General features: G+C 37.7%; 2 protein-coding genes across 2 annotated transcripts in view; one reads left to right on the forward strand and one right to left on the reverse strand.

Annotated features, from left to right (window-relative positions):
* rubcn (rubicon autophagy regulator) overlaps window positions 1-18134 on the forward strand; it is a 118148-nt gene that overhangs the window by 15470 nt on the left and 84544 nt on the right. The window lies entirely within an intron of this gene.
* The window catches only part of LOC138742583 (UAP56-interacting factor-like), a 32332-nt gene that overhangs the window by 4274 nt on the left and 9924 nt on the right, over window positions 1-18134 (reverse strand). The window contains exons 3-9 of the mRNA XM_069897192.1: window positions 16445-16602; window positions 14404-14507; window positions 14156-14252; window positions 11395-11450; window positions 3855-3890; window positions 2119-2190; window positions 782-908 (exon numbers count right to left, since the gene is read on the reverse strand). Of these exons, the coding sequence (XP_069753293.1) occupies window positions 782-908; window positions 2119-2190; window positions 3855-3890; window positions 11395-11450; window positions 14156-14252; window positions 14404-14507; window positions 16445-16602 (650 nt within the window). The remainder of the gene's footprint in view (window positions 1-781; window positions 909-2118; window positions 2191-3854; window positions 3891-11394; window positions 11451-14155; window positions 14253-14403; window positions 14508-16444; window positions 16603-18134) is intronic.

Genomic DNA, 18134 nt, shown 5'->3' on the forward strand with positions numbered 1-18134 from the left:
ATATGCAGCGAATGAAGGGATATGCATCATTCTGTAGACAGATTTTTTTAGTTTAATTTGGGTGTCATTCTCAGTATAGATATTGTAGACCAAAGGGCCTGTTCCTGTTCTGTACTCTATGCTCTAGAGTTGCCTCATCTCACTCAAGAATTTGTCAAGTCTGACTCAGGATCTTCATGTGCAAGACACGATATCCATTTCAAACCAAGAGTTCAGAGGAGATCATCTAATACAGGGGTTCCCAACCTTTTTATTCCTCTGTACCCCTTGGGCATTTTTATAAGTTCCTGTGTACCCCTAAAAATTAAGGATAAAAAAAACATGACATTGTGCAATCTGACTGCAGATTACCACACCATGTATTGTACAGTAGTGGTTATTCTCTCAGACCTAATGTACCCCCTGAAAAGTGCAAATGTACCACTGGGGTTACATATACCCCAGGTTGGGAACCCCTGATCTAATATTACTGTTCTAGATCCACTTCTATAATCCAAAGGTGTTGCAGGTAATTCCTACAGAACAATTAAGGAATCATGAATGCCTGACACCAGATATCAAACTAAACAACCTGTTTAATTAAAAACCAAGACAAAGATGGGGGCTTCAACTTATTTTGCATGGGAACACCTGACCAATGCACAAACAAGAGTACTACTTAGAGTACATTGTGATGGCATATACTCCATGAAGAGAGCTTTCCAATTAAATAATCTGATTTGGTATTCTGCACAAAAAGGAAGGATAACCTACACATTACATGAAAAAATGTAATGTTTACCTGTCTTCCAACACTGTTAATGTCAAATTCCAGTGACACCCCTTTTGGTGGTTCCCTTTTTTCACTCGACTCCTTTTTTACTGCAAATGGAATCAATGAAGCGTGTCTGATCCGGAACAACTGGGATCTAGGAGAGAAAAAAAGTGCTGAAGTACATTTTTCTTTTGTGCAGTTTATGCAAAAACTACCATAGAGGAGGAAAACACTTCATAAATAAAAAAAGTCAAGGCAAAATATTTTTAGTTTTTAGAGACAAACAGCTTGAATCAAAGAAGCAGTGATAACAAATATACTGCAGTTATCTTGCAAAATGACAGCTGAAAGCTCAGCTATGAACAGTACAGGAGTGAATAAAGGCTAGACACAAACTAAAAGGAACAGGAAATTAATATGGACAGAGACTGCTGCAGCTTTTAGGATTTGGTATCGAATTCTTCATCTTCAGGTATCTGTTTTTCTATCTGTTGGAGCTGGCTATTTCTGCTGTGGGTTATCCTGTGACATTAGTTCAGTGTTTCTACTCTCCAATAGTATAACCTACTTTGTGGGGCATATCACATGGCCCTGCTATTATTGGAAATACAGCACTGATGAGGTGTGGTGGTGTTGCCCTCCGCTGCCCTATTGACATATTTGTCCAGACCTCATCCTGCAATAGATGTTCCTTTGTCCTGTTCCCCACTTCTCCAATGGAGGATTATAATTTGATCTATAATGATAATGGTTCATCAAGTACCAGAAGCATAAACTTTGGTTTCTCTTTGAGGATGCTGCCTAACCTGCTGAACTTCTCTAGCAATGAGTTTATGTTCCACAACTCTGTAATGGATAGATTAGGTCAGATTTTCTCTGGACCTTGTAGGCAATCTACAAAATCGCGAGGCACTGTTATGGTGGATAATCACCGTCTTTTCCCCTGATTGGAGAATCTAAAACCAGTCAGAGGGGAGAGATTTAAAGGGGACTGGAGAGGCAAGTTTTCCCAAAGACAGGGTGGTGAGTATATAGAATAAGATGCCAGAAGTGGTAGTGGCAATTACAATGTTTAAATGACTTCAGGACAGGTTCATGGGTCATAAAGATTTAGAGGGATGGGGGTCAAAAGTGAGAAAATTAAACTAGTTCAGGAAATAACCTAGGTTGGCACGGACAAGTTGAGATAAAGGTCCTGTTTACGGGCTATATAGTTCTATGAAAAGGATACATCTTTTAAATGTTTAACAGCTCAAACTACCAAACACTTACCCCAAAGCACACAGAGCTCATTTAAAAGGCAAATGCACAAGATAGTTCAAATGGACAAAGAAATCATGATTTAAAAAAAAACAAAGACGCACTCTGTGTTTTTGGCAGATGGGTTCTGAATGGACACTGTTAAAACACCCCTGCTGGTACTAGGAATGCGACTTCTGAAAGAAAAAGAGTAGTTTAACACAAATCAGTTATGGTTTAAGCTACTGGTATGTGGAAAAAAAAAATAACAATAGCCAGAATTATTTTCTTAAATTCTGATATTTTATATTGTTGTGGCAAAATAAATACATTTTTATTGATCTGCTTCATGGTGGGGGAAAGATAAAGTACACCCGTTCACCTCAAGAGTGTGGTTCTTGCATGAAGAATTTCCATATTTATATAAATGTAGCGGCCCACTGCCCGACAAGCGAAGTGGCACTCAAAATGGTGGACTAACGCGGCAAGCATGGAAAGCCCATGGCCTTCACGCACCAAGAGCCTGCACAGCAGGAACAGCAGCCAATCAATGGCCAGTGACATAACATCTGCCTGCTGCGGGGGGTGGGGGGGGGACAGAGAAAGGAAAGGGAAAAAAAGTACTGGGCTAAGTGGCAGGAAGCTGGGTCTATAAAAGCAGGGCTGGGGAGATCAATAAATCAGTCTCGACTTCACTTAGACGTGTGTGCGTGCCTCTCTCACTCTCTCTCTCAGAAAGACTAGGTACTCTGGGCCCAGTGCCTCCAAACAGCATGGACAACAAGACTTTAATTCCCAATGACTTCAGAACCAGCAAGTGCGTTTTTGTCTGCGGGGGACACACCAGGCACCATTACAACAGCCGCATGTAGGACCGTACCAAGCTGATCAGGCACAATGGCTCAACATGGGTGTTGGACATAGGCAGGAAAGAAGATGCATTCACTGTTGACTGCACACCTGGACACAAACCACTGGTCAACACACCTACCACGTTGCAAGTGCAGCCTGCCCAAGCAAAAGCAAACCACAACCAAGAATGTCAGTGTCCACATTGCCTGTTCTGGTGTTGGGGGTCCTGTAGTGACCTGCTACCTGGCAAGCAAACCAGCACTCAAAATGACGGACTAACATGACGAACACTGAAAGCCTGCACACACTAATGACCTTCACAGGCAGTAGTGCTTTGCTACACTGTCATTATAATAGTTTCACCAATGTGTCAGTCTAGATATCATCACTGAACTAACCAAAAGTCAGAAAGAGCATAATGTATTGTTCTGACAGCATCCCTACATCATGATCAATTTACGTGAAGATTTCCTTTGGCAAACTTAGTCTCATTTGGGTGAGAATAAAGACATACCCAAGCCTCCAAATGTCAAGGCCTCCATTATTATGGAATTGGCACCATGATCTCTAAATATTTTTCACAAAAGTTACTAGGATCCTCTGGCCTGAGGTAATCTCTACAATGACTTTCCAATGGACTGCTCATTTTTTTTCTTCATACTGGGAAATCTGCTAACTTGCTACTCAAGACAGATTTGACTTTCGAAAGGGCACTTTTCACAATATTGTCGCATGACATGTAAGTTAATCAAATATGCTATTTCTATTTATTTTGTCATGTATCAGTCTGATTTCAAAAATTACCAATTTTGTCCACAAATATAAAATATTTCCACAAGCTAGAAGTTTTAAAACCCCACTACATTTTACTTGACTTGATATGATGGACCTAGTTGTCCATATGATGGAACTGCACTGTTCCATTGATTATTAATTTTCCAGTCAATAATAAAGATACTCAGCAAGAACACTTTGGCATAGATCAACAAACTCAGGCTGAACTACTTACTGATCAACCATAGCAGCATAAGAATCAGACAACCACCTGAAAAACAAGATTAGAGATACATTCAGATTTTCTATGTTCAAATATGTTTTTTATTAAGCATATAACAAACAGACACCAAAACAAAACAGATGCTCAAAATTTGAAATACAGAACTGGAAATGCTATTAATATTCAGCAAGTGAGGCAATGTCTAGAGAAAGAGATGCAGGGAACATTTCAGGTTTGATAATCTTTCATCAGAATTGAGCAGGAATGTGGCAAATGAAAGATACCAATTCCACATATTTCAGGTTTCTTGAATCAAATACTAATAACCCAGACTGAGGTCTCAGGTCATCATGCAGCCAAAATTTAAAACCTGCTCAAAGTGCTAGTAGTGTGCGATAGTCTTTTTTACAAAAAATCTTTTTATTTTGCACACTGTGAACCATATCAACCAAAATATACGCAAACGTTTCTCATTAAATATACACAGTGGCATTTTCTCCCTTCCCCCCCCCACCCCCACTTTCCCTCCCCTCTTCCCACCCCCCCCTCCAAAACCATTAAATATTCAACATCTACAATACAATAAAACCATTACACAATGTCATCACACAATGAAAAATAAACAAGAAAATGTGTCATCTACTTTTACACAGTGGATCAAGTCTTTTTGTCTTCTTATCATTTTAAGGGGTGGAGGTCTGAGGCCACCCCTATGTTATGTTCCATGTATGGTTCCCAAATTTGTTCAAATAATATGACTTTATTTTTTAAATTATATGGTTTTTTTTTCCAATGGAATACATTTATTCATTTCCATATACCATTGCTGTATTCTCAGGCTCTCTTCCATTTTCCAAGTTGACATTATACATTTTTTTTGCTACTGCTAAGGCTATCATAATAAATCTTTTTTGCGCTTTATCCAATTTGAGGCCTAATTCCTTACTTCTTATATTACTTAGATGATCGATCTCTGGATTTTTTGGTATGTTATTTTTTGTGATTTTATTTAATATCTGATTTCGATCTTCCCAAAACATTTTCACTTTCTCACATGCCCAAATTGCATGTTGTTCCCATTTCCTTCTTACAGCGAAAACATCTATCTGATAATTTTGGATCCCATTTTTAAAAAACTTTTGGGGCGTAATATATAACCTGTGTAACCAATTATACTGTATCATGTGTAACCTTGTGTTTATTATATTCTTCATAGTTCCAGAACATAACTTTTCCCATGTTTCATTTTTTATCTTTATGTTTAAATCCTTTTCCCCTTTTGTTTGGGTTTATAGCTTATTTCATCATTTTCCTCATCTTGCAGCTTAATGTACATGTTCGTTATAAATCTTTTAATTATCATTGTGTCTGTAATCACATATTCAAAGCTGCTTCCTTCTGGTATCTCAGTCTGTTTCCCAATTTATCCTTTAAATAAGCTTTCAGTTGATGATATGCAAACATTGTACCATGAGTTATTCCATATTTGTACTTCAACTGTTCAAATGTTAATAAATTATTTCCCAAAAAACAATTTTCTATTCTTTTGATTCTTTTTCTCTTCCATTCTCGAAAGGAAAAGATTATCTATTGTAAAAGGGACTAGCGGATTTTGCGTCAATAGTAATTTTGGTATTTGATAATTCATTTTTTTTCCTTTCTAAGTGGATCTTCTTCCATATATTGAGTAAATGATGCAGTACTGGTGAGCTTTTATATTGTACCAGCTTTTCATCCCACTTGTAAAGTATATGTTCCGGTACCTTCTCCCCTATTTTATCTAGTACTATCTTAGTCCAGTCCAGTCTGGTTTTTCCCTTGTCTGGTAAAAATCTGATAAATACCTTAATTGTGCTGCTCTATCATAATTTTTAAAGTTTGGTAACTGCAAACCACCTAGGTTGTACCTCTCTGTTAATTTATCTAACGCTATACTCGGTTTCCCACCTTTCCACAAGAATTTTCTCATTATTCTCTTTAGTTCATTAAAGAATTTCTCTGTTAAGGGAATTGGCATCGATTGAAATAAGTATTGTATCCTTGGGAAGACATTCATTTTAATGCAATTTACTCTCCCTATCAACATTAGCGGTAATTCTTTCGAATGTTTTAAATCTTCCTGCAATTTCTTTATTAGTGGCTGATAATTTAATTTGTACAGGTGGCTTGTTATTATCTAACCTAATACCGAGGTATCGGATTGCTTGTGTTTGGCATTTAAATGGTGATTCTTTTTAAAAATTCTCTATAATCCGCATTACTCATTGGCATCACTTCACTTTTATTTGCATTGATCTTGTACCCGATATTTCTCCATACTCCTTCAATTTCTTACATAATTCTTTTATTGATATTTCTGGTTCTGTTAAGTATACTATGATGTCATCTGCAAATAAACTGATTTTATACTCCTCCTTTATTTTTATCCTTTATTTTATTTTCTGTTCTTATCTGTTCTGCCAATGGTTCTATTGCTAAAGCGATCAGTGAGAGGGATAATGGACATCCCTGTCTAGTTGACCTACTTAATTTAAATTGGTTCGATACATATCCATTTACTGTTACCTTCACCAATGGTCCATTATATAATGCTTTAATCTAATTAATATATTTTTCTGGTAGATTGAACCTCTGTAATACTTTGAATAAATAATTCCATTCTACTCTGCCAAAGGCTTTTTCTGCATCTAAAGCAACAGCCACTGTTGGCTTCTTATTTCTTTGAACTGCATGAATTAGATTAACAAATTTAAAGACATTATCTGCTGTTCGTCTTTTCTTAATAAATCCAGTTTGATCTTGTTTTACTATTTTTGGTACACAATCGGCCAATCTTTGCTAATAATTTCGCTATCATCTTATAGTCTGAATTAAGTAGAGATATTGGTCTATATGATGCTGGTGTTAGTGGATCCTTCCCAGTCTTTGGTATTACTGTAATTATTGCTGTCTTACATGAATCTGGCAAGTTTTGTGTTTCTTCTATCTGGTTCATTACTTCCAGGAGAGGAGAAATTAATAACTCTTTAAATGTTTTATAGAATTCTATTGGGAATCCATCCTCTTCAGGCGTTTTATTGTTCGGCAGCTTTTTTTAAAATATATCCTGTACTTCCTCTATTTCAAATGGTTTTATCAGTTTGTTTTGTTCCTCTTCTTGCAATTTCAGCAGTTCAATTTTAGCTAAAAACTCTTCTACTTTATCATCTTTCCCTTCATTCTCAGTTTGGTGTAATTGCTCATAAAATTCTTTAAAGTTCTCATTAATCTCTATTGGGTTATATGTAATTTGTTTGTCCTTTTTCCTTGATCCCAATACAGTTCTTTTATCTTGTTCTGTTTTAAGTTTCCAGGCTAATATTTTGTGTTTTTTTCTCCTAGTTTGTAATACTTTTGCTTTGTTTTCATTATGTTCTTCTCCACCTAATAAGTTTGTAATGTTTCGTATTTTATTTTTTTGTCCACCAATTCTCTCCTTTTCGTTATATCATCCCTTTTTACTAGTTTATTTTCTGTACTTACTATCTCCCTTTCCAACTGCTCTATTTCCCAATTGCAGTCCTTTTTCATCTTAGATACATAACTTATTATCTGCCCTCTAATGAAGGTTTTCATTGTGTCCCATAGAATAATTTTGTCTTTCACTGATTCAGTGTTTATTTCAAAATGTTTTAATTTGGCGTTCAATAAACTCTCTAAATTCCTGCCTTTTAAGTAGCATGGAGTTTAATCTTCATCTATATGTTCTTGGTGGGATGTTCTCCAGTTCTATTGCTAATAACAGGGATGAATGATCAGATAGTAATCTAGCTTTCTATTCAGTTTTCCTAACTCTCTCTTGAATATGGGCCAACAACAAAAACATATCAATCTTTGAGTATGTTTTATGCCTACTTGAATAATATGAGTATTCCTTCTCTCTTGGGTGCTGCCTCCTCCATATATCCACAAGTTTCATTTCCTGCATTGATTTAACCATAAATTTGGCCACTTTATTCTTTTTGCTAGTCTTTTGTCCAGTTTTATCCAACATTGGATCCAAGGTTAAAATCCCCTCCGATTAATATATTTCCTTGTGTATCTACAATCTTCAAAAAAATATCTTGCATAAACTTTTGATCCTCCTCATGAGGTGCATATATATTGAGCAAATTCCAAAATTCTGAATATATCTGACACTTTACCTCCCTGCTGGATCTATTATTTCCTCCTCTATTTTGATTGGTACATTTTTATTAATTAATATAGCTACACCTCTAGCTTTTGAAAGATATGATACTGCCACTACGTGTCCTACCCAGTCTCTCTTTAATTTGTTATGTTCCACTTCAGTTAAATGCATTTCCTGCACAAATGCCATGTCTATTTTTTTCTTTTTTCAGTAAATTTAATAGCCTCTTCCTTTTAATTTGGTTGTTTTCCATTAATGTTTATAGTCATTTAGTTCAATGTGGCCATCTTATATCCTGTTTACACCTCATTTCCGCTTCCTCACCACCACCATCCCCCTTTTCATCTCTGTTTTCCCTTTTTAAGCTCAATGTATGACAACACATTTAAAACATAAAATACTCCAACAACTCCCACATCCAATATTCCCTTAACCCCAAATATCCCCCCCCCCCCTGAGTTGCCCCTTTTTCCTTGCCGGGCAACCACAACTCCCTTTTCCATTTGGATTGTGAACCTACTCGCAAGCGTCAACTGATTTCACAGTGATGGTTATTTTCTCCCCCCCCCAACCCCACCAGAAAACTTAATTTTTTTTTTTTTTTTTCTTTTTTTTTTCCACATATAACAAAGTTCTCCCTTCCTTCCCTTCTCTTTCCCTTCTTTAGTTCTTAGGATCGATTTTGCTGTATTAAACTCCTTCCTTTGTTCAAAACTTATGTCTAGGTAAAAAAAATATTTTTTGACCCTTGTATTCCAAAGTTAATTGTCTTCTCTAATTTTATTCCTTGCCCGCTCCAGTATATTTTCTCTTGTCGTATATCTCAAAAATGTTACTAAAATGGATCTTGGTTTTTGATGTGTGTGGTTTCGGAGCTAGTGTTCTGTGTGCCCTTTCTATTTCCATTCCTTCCTGCATTTCTGTCGTTCCCAGGACCTTCGGGATCTATTCTTTTATAAATTCCTTCATATCTGTGCCTTCTTCATCTTCCTTTAGGCCCACTATTTTTATGTTGTTTCGCCTACTATAATTTTCCAACATATCAATTTTCTGAGCTAACAACTCTTGTGTCTCTTTAATTTTTTAAATCACTTTCTTTCAATTTTCCTCTCAAGTCATTTACTTCCATTTCTACAGCTGTTTCTCGTTCTTCCACATTTTCTACTCTTTTCCCTATTTCTGTCATGACTAGCTCTAATCTTTGCATTTTCATTTCTCTTTTAATTGCACTAAATTCTAATGACAACCATTCTTTTAATGCTCTCATTTGGTCTTCAAAAAAAGCTTTATCTATATTCTGTCCATCTGTTTTACCTTCTATCTCTCAGTAAATCTCTTGGTCTTCTTCCTCTTCTTCTGTGTCTGTACCCACGTTTGCGTCTTATTCTCTTAGTATCTGTGTCTCTTCTGATTTTCCTGATGAGACGCTGGTCTCACTTTGTCAGGCCTCTTCTTGCTCGACCTATTGCCGTTGGTCCTCTTCTTCTGAGCTGATCATCTGTTGAGCCTCCTGCTGCTGATCTTCTTTCCTTTCACCCCGTCGACTTTCTTTCTCTCCTGCCGCTTTCCTCTTCTTCCAACTGAGAGCCCTGGTGTCGGGCATCCCTCAGTCGGTCGCGCTGTGGTTGCCCGTTCCTCGGCTGAGCCCCCCTCCTGTCGAAGTTTTCCTTCTCCTTAGATTGGGCACTTTTGTTTGGCTCAGAGAGCCAATTTTGCAGATCACCGATCGGGGGGGGTCTTGACTCCGCGGGGCCGTCACCAACCTCTGAGATCGGGCGCTCTTCGCCACCTCGGCTCCCTGTTCCTTCCTGCAGGTAAGGCCTTCTCCTTTCTTTTCTGGCGTCTTTTCTTTTTATCCCCCCATTGTTTTTACTTTTTCTTTCTTAGGTGCCATTTTCTTTCTCTTCTCTACAACTTTATCTTTTATTTCTTATATTTTGTATTTATTGAACTTTGTCTTTTCTTCACTTATTTTCTTCTTTTCTGGAGAGGGCTGGTTTTACCCTACCGGCCACTACTCCATCACGTGACTCCTAGTGTGCGATATTCTTGAACTATTGTAGTTCTGGCAATCATATTACCTTGGGTTGAGAATTCCAAGATTTAGTTCCTGTGACCACTTGGAGGGAGACTTGCAGCTGATAAATGTTTGTAGATAATTGCAGCATCATTCTTTTTAGTGGAAAAGTCACTAAGTTTTTTTGTAGGGGAGGGTACTATCATTATAGCCTATGTAACTCTGGATTGTTTGGTAGATGGCCTACAAAGCAGCCAAGGTACAACAACAGGTAAGATATTTTTATAATTTTGGGCTGGACTGTCATGTGGGCTGCTTAGTTTTGAATGATGCCCAATTTTTTCAGCATAGCTGGACATGCACTCCTCCAAGTAGATATTATTCTTCATTACACTGTGAAGGCTTGGGCTGACATGATACACATCACTCACCATAAGATACCCAGCTTCTGATCTGTTTTGTGTTCTGTTGTCCATTGATGATGCCCTGGATATACTTGGTTAGGGATTTGGCAAAAGAGTTAGTCTCTCTTTTTGGAGTTAGTCTCTCTTTTTGGAGATTGTCTTTCTTGGCAAGTTGTGGCAAAAGCTAATCATCTCATGTACCAGTCTAAAGTACATTAATATTCCATTAGAGAGCTTGGGGGGGGGGGGGGGGGAAGAAAGTGTGTTTCAATGCACAATGTAGTAAAATGATCATTCACACATTTAAATAATTCTAATGACAATGTGCATCAAAACTTTTTCAAGGGAAGACAGACTAGACTGGATTAGGGCAGGTGCACCCAAAATATGATATTTAGCTAAGCACCTGTTCTAAAAAGAAATGTAACAGTATGGTAATTATAAATAACTGGTGCATAAAATTTTCTTTTGCCCTTTCACTTTGAATATTTTAATAAAGACTTGCCAGTTCAGATTCCTTAATGCTCATAAAATATTTTTCAATCTGATTAAGCAACAGCTATTAACCTTGCTTGCATAAGCCATGGCATTATTTTGGTCCCAAATTTAGATCAAAAACACTAAAGTCTGTAGGTTTGTGTCAACTAAGAACAAATTGGAAAATTTGTAACCAGAGTAAAATACAGCTTAGGTTTTACTATCATTTGGGATAGATAAGCTAACCCAAAGCTTATTAAATTTGTGAGCACCAATTCGATTTAAAAACTGAACACAATCAATAGTAATTTCTATATTGATCCATGAAGTATAATCTTGTGATTTTTACAAAGATGCAATGCTTTTGAAGTAGAGTCAAGTTAAATGTGTGTCAGTTAAGCATCCTTAAGCTGACACATTTAAATGTGCAAGATAGTTTTAATGGTTGAAAGATTTAACATAATCTTCCATGTTTATACTCACTGTTGTTTTGGTTTCTCTATTGTTCCTTTGACACACTGCTCAGTCTGCATATGCACCTGCATTTAAAAGTAGATTTACAATAGATTTTTCCAGAGATTTTCATATTGTTAACTGATTTCCATTTTATCAACATCTTTCCTTCTCCATTTCGCATGAGATAAAAAATTCTATATACAGGCGTATCCCAAAACACATTTTTTGAAGTCAAGGCAAACTTATTGTTACATGAGTGCAGAAATTCATCCTCACAAAACTCTGGTCCTCAGTGCAAAACACTGAGTGCTGAAGTGAAAGGAACACATTACTTTTTGAATTCATAATATATTTGCTCCATGGAACTTGGACCTCAGGTAAGCTAAATTCATAATTTAAAGGAGTGTGGAAGTAACTATAGTTAATACGAAAAAGAAAATGAGACACAAAAGTGTCAAAATGCTGCAAAGTGAACAGATAACTTTCCAGTCATCCCATGGCTACACACCACAAGTAAATAAAGGTTCTTGATTCTTTCAGCTTCTGAAATTACCTTACAAATTCCTTTGTTCTACACGTAACCAGTCATCATTATCACAGAGTGAATCGAGCTCAGTAACAAATATGACTTGACCATTTGTGAATATTCTAATTTATAACATTTTATATAACTTTAAATATTTACCAAGTAAATATAATTAATTACCAGAATTGGTTTGAAAAGTTTTCAATTACAAGATGTACTAAACTACTGCTACCAGTGACACAGATGGGACCAGTGCCTAACCTTTTATCCAGAATCATCTGGACTGGACACTGGATTTGGAATCATTCTGATTTCGGGCCCTTTAGCGAATGTCTCACACCTAGCTCCCACCCTCCATCCCAATCTCCTCTCCCACCCCCTCCCCACCCCCCGGGGCCAGTGGAAGACTATTTTGCACCCGAGGCCAGGCTGAGCACTGGGAGAGGTTGGTTATTGGCTGGGTCAAGTGCAGGTGGGGCGCTGGCTGGGCCAAGTGTGGGAGTGGGAGGGATGATGCTGGCTGAACTGAGTGGGTGTGATCGGACTGAGCAGTGGTCCAACGTGCACCATACAGGAGGCTCTTGACCAGTGTATCAGTCAGGTGGTGGTTGGAGGCGACAGAGTGGCCTGGGAGTTTGGCCAAAAAGGCAGCTAGCGTTGGCTGCTCTGAGCCGACGGCTAAGCGAGGCAAAAGGACGGGCACAAGGTGCAGAGCTGCAGGAGGAGCAGGCCGTTGGGCCATTGGAGCCAAGCGCCAGTGGCTTTCAAGCGCTCCATCAACTCGTCGGGCCAGCCCTCAGGCACAACCCGGCAGCGCCGTCCATTGCACCACCCCATCTCACTCCCAACATTGCAGCAGAGGTGCAGTGGTGTCTTGGCCAGAGTTTACAGAGCACCAAACCAGATAGCGGCAAAGGCTCAATGCGGGAGCAATAGCAATGGCAATCTTTGTTACCCATAATTCCCCATGCAGCTGAAACTGCTCTGTCAGCCCCTGCTTTTCTCCCACTGGGTGCTGGGGGGGTCAGGAGTCACCTTTCTACCAAAGGTAAGAGAGGACGCCCATGGCTTGGTGGGGGGGAAGGGGGAATGACAGGGACTGCCCTCCCTCTGAAAATTGAAAATTTATTACGGGAAATTAACGTTACTCATGTGTAATGTCATATATGAAAAAAGTGCCAGTTTTTGGAGTTTGCTCATTTTTGGAATTCTGGATAAAAGTTGAGACATGTGCATCACAATTTGCCCAAAACATGAGGAAAAAAGTGATATAATTACACATGGTTCTGAATGCTTGTTACTATCTACCAACTAAAAGAAAAAAGTTCAAATGAATCATAAAATCCAGATTTATAGCACTATATGGTTAAAAAGGTAGCAAAAGATATACAGTTACCTACTGTTAGGTCTGCTTTGTTCATGAATGAGTGAGACAAACACCAGACTGAGTCGAAATCAGGGTTCTTTGTTCTTTATTACCGGATTGTAACACTTGCAACTAACCATGTTAGTCGGAGAATGCATTCTGCCGTTATCAGCAAAATGGTGATTTTTTATACCCTTGGATACGTGCTTAGAACATCATCATATCATTACTTGTCCAATGACTAAAACTGTTGCTATCCTTTCCCTGCTAGCTTCCTGCCTCTCAATCCATCAATGTCTCTCTTATCTTGTAAGTACAAGGATGCATTCACATCTTGTTACAGCCCTGTACAGGGTAACTCCTTACACATTCCCATCTCATGATGTTTTACCTTACACTACAGAGATAAAATGCAGCTCCAGTAAACATCATCAGGGAATGAAAATTACAAGGAAATAAAATGTGATACGCAAATATTTTTGGTTATACAGAATATTTTGAAATCATACATTAAGGGTTTTAAGGTGGCAACTTAAAAATGAAAAAGCACAAGTTTTTAATTTCAAGCTATTTGTACAGATTAACAATGCTTTGAAGGAAGATAATAAACAAAAGAGCTGCAATCAATAAATGTTGCCTACTGCCCTTTGACAAGCAAGGGAAGTTAAGGGTCAACTTTGGAATCTATATCTTGGATGTAAAATTTTCTTTCAGAAGGAAGCAGCAGTGTTCTAAAGAAAGTGATAAGCTCATGCAAAACCCCTTTCATTCTATGCTGCAGGCTTTTATTTGGACCACATTTAAACTCTACTCTTATTGAATGCAGATAATAAATATCTATTTATGAAAATTAAATGATAGGATTTTCAAATTTTCTTTGGAAGACTCCTCCATACCTTTAGGCCTCTTTTGAAAAGAAAAGTTGCATGTCGTACTTCTTTATTTTTCTGTGTTTGTGCAGGAATCCTGGAAAAACTGGTATGAATGAAATTCCTGAAAATATAAAGCAATGGGGAAGAAGAAATTTATTTAGAAGATGATGAATACAAAATAATTTCAACACAACAATGAATACAGATTTCATCCCCAACTCTATTCTCACAAATTCCCCACCAAATTCTAGCAGATTCATTCTTTTGCTAACCTCTTTAACGGCAATGAATTCTTTAATGACATGAATCTTTGCTGTCCATCATTCTGCCCAAAAACTGACGAACTTCTCAGGAGTGGAGATCTCCATCCAGCCTGCTGAAATAATTTAGAAGAAATCAACACCAAATACAGGACGGGAGAGGGAAAGGGAGGAGACAAATGTAATCAGATTCCTTTTACTCGAATTACATACTATAATGTTAACAATATTGACTTTCTTTTTAAATTGAATTTACCACAATTGATTAAATCTAAATTTTTGCTTTACAATCAATGTTGTAAACTTTTAAGTTTAAGATGCACTCATTTATGCATTTTAATTTTTTTGAAGCTTGTGGCAATATCTTTCATTACACTTCAATATGCTAATCTTTTTATCTCAATTTTAATATCACAAAATGCTGAATTTATCTGGACAAAGATGAAGTAATTAAGTCACTGGACCAAGTATTCCATACAAAAGGAACTGCACTATTAGTGGCAGAAATACTACAGTGAAAGTTAAATAATTCACAACTGGCAATAGTATCCTGATCGACACTCAAATGATCATGGCTACGTCCAGATAATGAACGTTGAAAAGAATGGAGAGTTTGATTAGGTCTACTTCAGTTAGATAATCTGCCATATCTCAGCTCAGATATAAATTACAAGGAATTTAAAACTCACAGGAATTCACATATTACAAAAGACCACCAATGCAAATTGCAAGACAAAAATAATCTGCTTCTCTGGCAGAGAACAAGACAAATGACCAAATACTTAATAAAGTGGCAGGTTTTAAAGAAAAATGGAGCAGAATGGTGAAAATGTTCAAGGAGGGAATTTGAGATCTTATAGGCTTGACAACTGAACCAATAACCTTCAAAGATAAAGTGATTAAAACTGTGGAGAGTGAAGATCCAAAACTCAGAGGATGACAATGTAGAGTACGGACTTAAAACTACGACATACCTTTACCAGGATATAGGGTAGAATTGCAAACACAGAGGCAAGAAGTGAATTGGAAAGTGTAAAAGAGAAAAAATAATTTTAACAATGCTATATTGAGGACAGGTGGGCAGAAATAGATCAGAATAGTCATGTCTATAAACGGTAACGAGCATGGACTTGGTTTTCGTTTGCAGGCGAGGTAGACTATGGATTGCCAGCAATGGTAGAAGACCTCTTCATCATGTGTAGGTCTGAGGTCAACAATTTTCAAGATATTTCATTTTCAGGGAGTGACAAAGTCAGTAGCGAAAAAAAGCAATTCACATTCCCAATATTTAGTTGAAAGAAACATGTAATCCTCAAGTCTTTTGTGTCAGTTAAGCAAATGGATACATTTGAGACCGTGGAAAAGCAAAGATGTGACAAGGGAGTACTTCATGTCAATTGTAAACTTTTAAAAAAGAATGTGTTCTTGAATTATATTGCAAAAGCCAGAAATTAGATGAGAAAGAGGTGATGACCATGTTTGATCTTGGGGTAACCCTGTGTGGGTATGTGAATAGACAAAGACAAGGTTCCTCTCATCTGCGCATTCATTATACAACAAGGTATCAAATGCTTCAGGAAATGAAAATAATACGATATTTTCAACATTCAAATTAAATACCTGAAACACCTACAAATTTTATAATGGTTTATATGATTATTCATTTTTGTGTAAGATATCATTTGGCAACTAAACATTAACCAGTACTTGGTTATTTTGTTCAATAATTGTCACTTCTGGTTGGAAGAGCTTGCATCAAACAAATATGGAAGATAAAATGTTTCTTGGTGAATAGCCTTGATATTGGTAGTATTTGTTCCAAAAGTTGAAGACATGATATCTACAGCAAATTTGAAAAGGCACCAGTTTAAAAAAAAATATTCAGAGGCTGTTGCTTCATCCCTGAAATAAGTATGTAGAGCATATTGATTATTTCAATGAATTTTAATGAACAGGCACAATCTATCCAAAAAATTGAACATTGCTAAACTGTCTCCAAAACAAATCAATGCAAAATAATAAATACAAAGAAATAAAATCCAACACAAGTTACCTTGTAACTTAAGGATGATCTGTTTGGTGTGCTTATAGACTTCTGCAGCATCAAAGCCTTTCTTGCTGCCAGACCAGTTATCAAACCCTGAAATCTTCTCCTCCATGGTCCAGAAACTTTTCTCCGACCTACTGGTATCTGCCTATTCACAGCTTTTCCTGCAATAGTTTGAATTGGAGGGGAAAAAGAAGTAGTTATTTCTATCCATTAATAATATATTTTTATCAAATATCACAAAGGATACAGATCACAAAGGAATAATTAATATCACATAAAAACCGATTAAGCATCAGATTTCTTGCAGCTTAAGCTGTGACAAGTGAAATTCTGCCTGGCCCACAGAAAAAGGAATCGCAGGGTTGTATGTGATGTCATGCATGTAGTCAAACAATAAATTGGAACTTTGAAATTTGTGAATGAATACAAGCCTCACTTCCCTTGAATCCCCAAACCAGAATACATTAACTGTAGCCTGGTATAGTGGACAAATGTACAATGGGAAATAATTTAAAGCAATATTTATTTTGGATAATTCTGCTCCTCCTACAGTTTATGGTCTCAAGGGGAGCCCCACTAGATCAAGGATGACATCACTTTTGTGGATTTTGTGATGACTAATGAGACCAATGTGGGAAGTACAGACATTTCCAAAAATTATGCAGTGTAGCGGTACGCTTGGAGGGAGTGGGCAGAAACACCTCCTGTCTTTTGACAGCTGGACACAACAGCCTCCTATCTTCTGGAAACTAGCCACGAAGGTCTACTAAGAAGCCTTGGCCTACTCAACATAGCTACATCATGAGGTCATCAGATGTCATGACACCAGGTCACAAGTTGTGTGTCTATATCAAGCCTGATAACACTGTAATAAACGCTTTTCTCTTCGCTGGCTGACAACTTCAGGTGTGGTCTCATTATTTCAACACTGATGGCGTAGAAGCACAAACATCATCCACCACATTGGTGACCCCGACGGGTTTAGCCAGTAGCTAGACCATCAACGGACATGCTCAATGGCAACGTGCCAACGAGCCAGCTGTAAATAATGGGCACACTCAACAGCCAAGCTCAAATTAATTTGCTACAGCAACGCTCCAACGAGCTGACAATAAATAACGGACACGCTTGACAGACACTCTGCAAGCCCAAGCTCGAATCACTTGCTTGCAGTAATGCTCCAATGAGCCAGAAACGAATGATGGACTACCTGACCCAGCTGAACCTACTTTCACACTGCTCCAGTCGACCGTAGCTATGAATGACTGCAAATTAATCAGTGCCACATCACAGGTCAGCAAATAAATAACCAGGAGGCCAGTCTCTCTTCCTTCCATGGTCGAGTGAATGAACAGAAAGGGATGTGGTAGGAAGTAACTGTTTGGATGTTTGAAAGACTGTTTTACAACCTATTCACTCACTTCGGTGACTTGGAGTAGGCCAAACTGATGTCTTGTGTGCCTCTTGAATTGCGCAACAAGTCTGGCCAATGAGTTGCAAGGTCAGGGAAACACTTATCAGCAATATTTTAAACTGTCCTCAGACGTCAAAAGGCTGCATATTTTTGCTCAACACAGCACATCAGTAGAGCCTCAATTTTTCGGGAATGTTACCGCACCCTGCACTCTATTACCACTGAAGTGGTTGTTTATCAGCAAGTTGTCTGCAGCTGGCAGCAAAGACATTTAAAACT

The sequence above is a fragment of the Narcine bancroftii genome, chromosome 9 (genome assembly GCF_036971445.1).
Source record: "Narcine bancroftii isolate sNarBan1 chromosome 9, sNarBan1.hap1, whole genome shotgun sequence".
NCBI lineage: Eukaryota > Metazoa > Chordata > Chondrichthyes > Torpediniformes > Narcinidae > Narcine > Narcine bancroftii.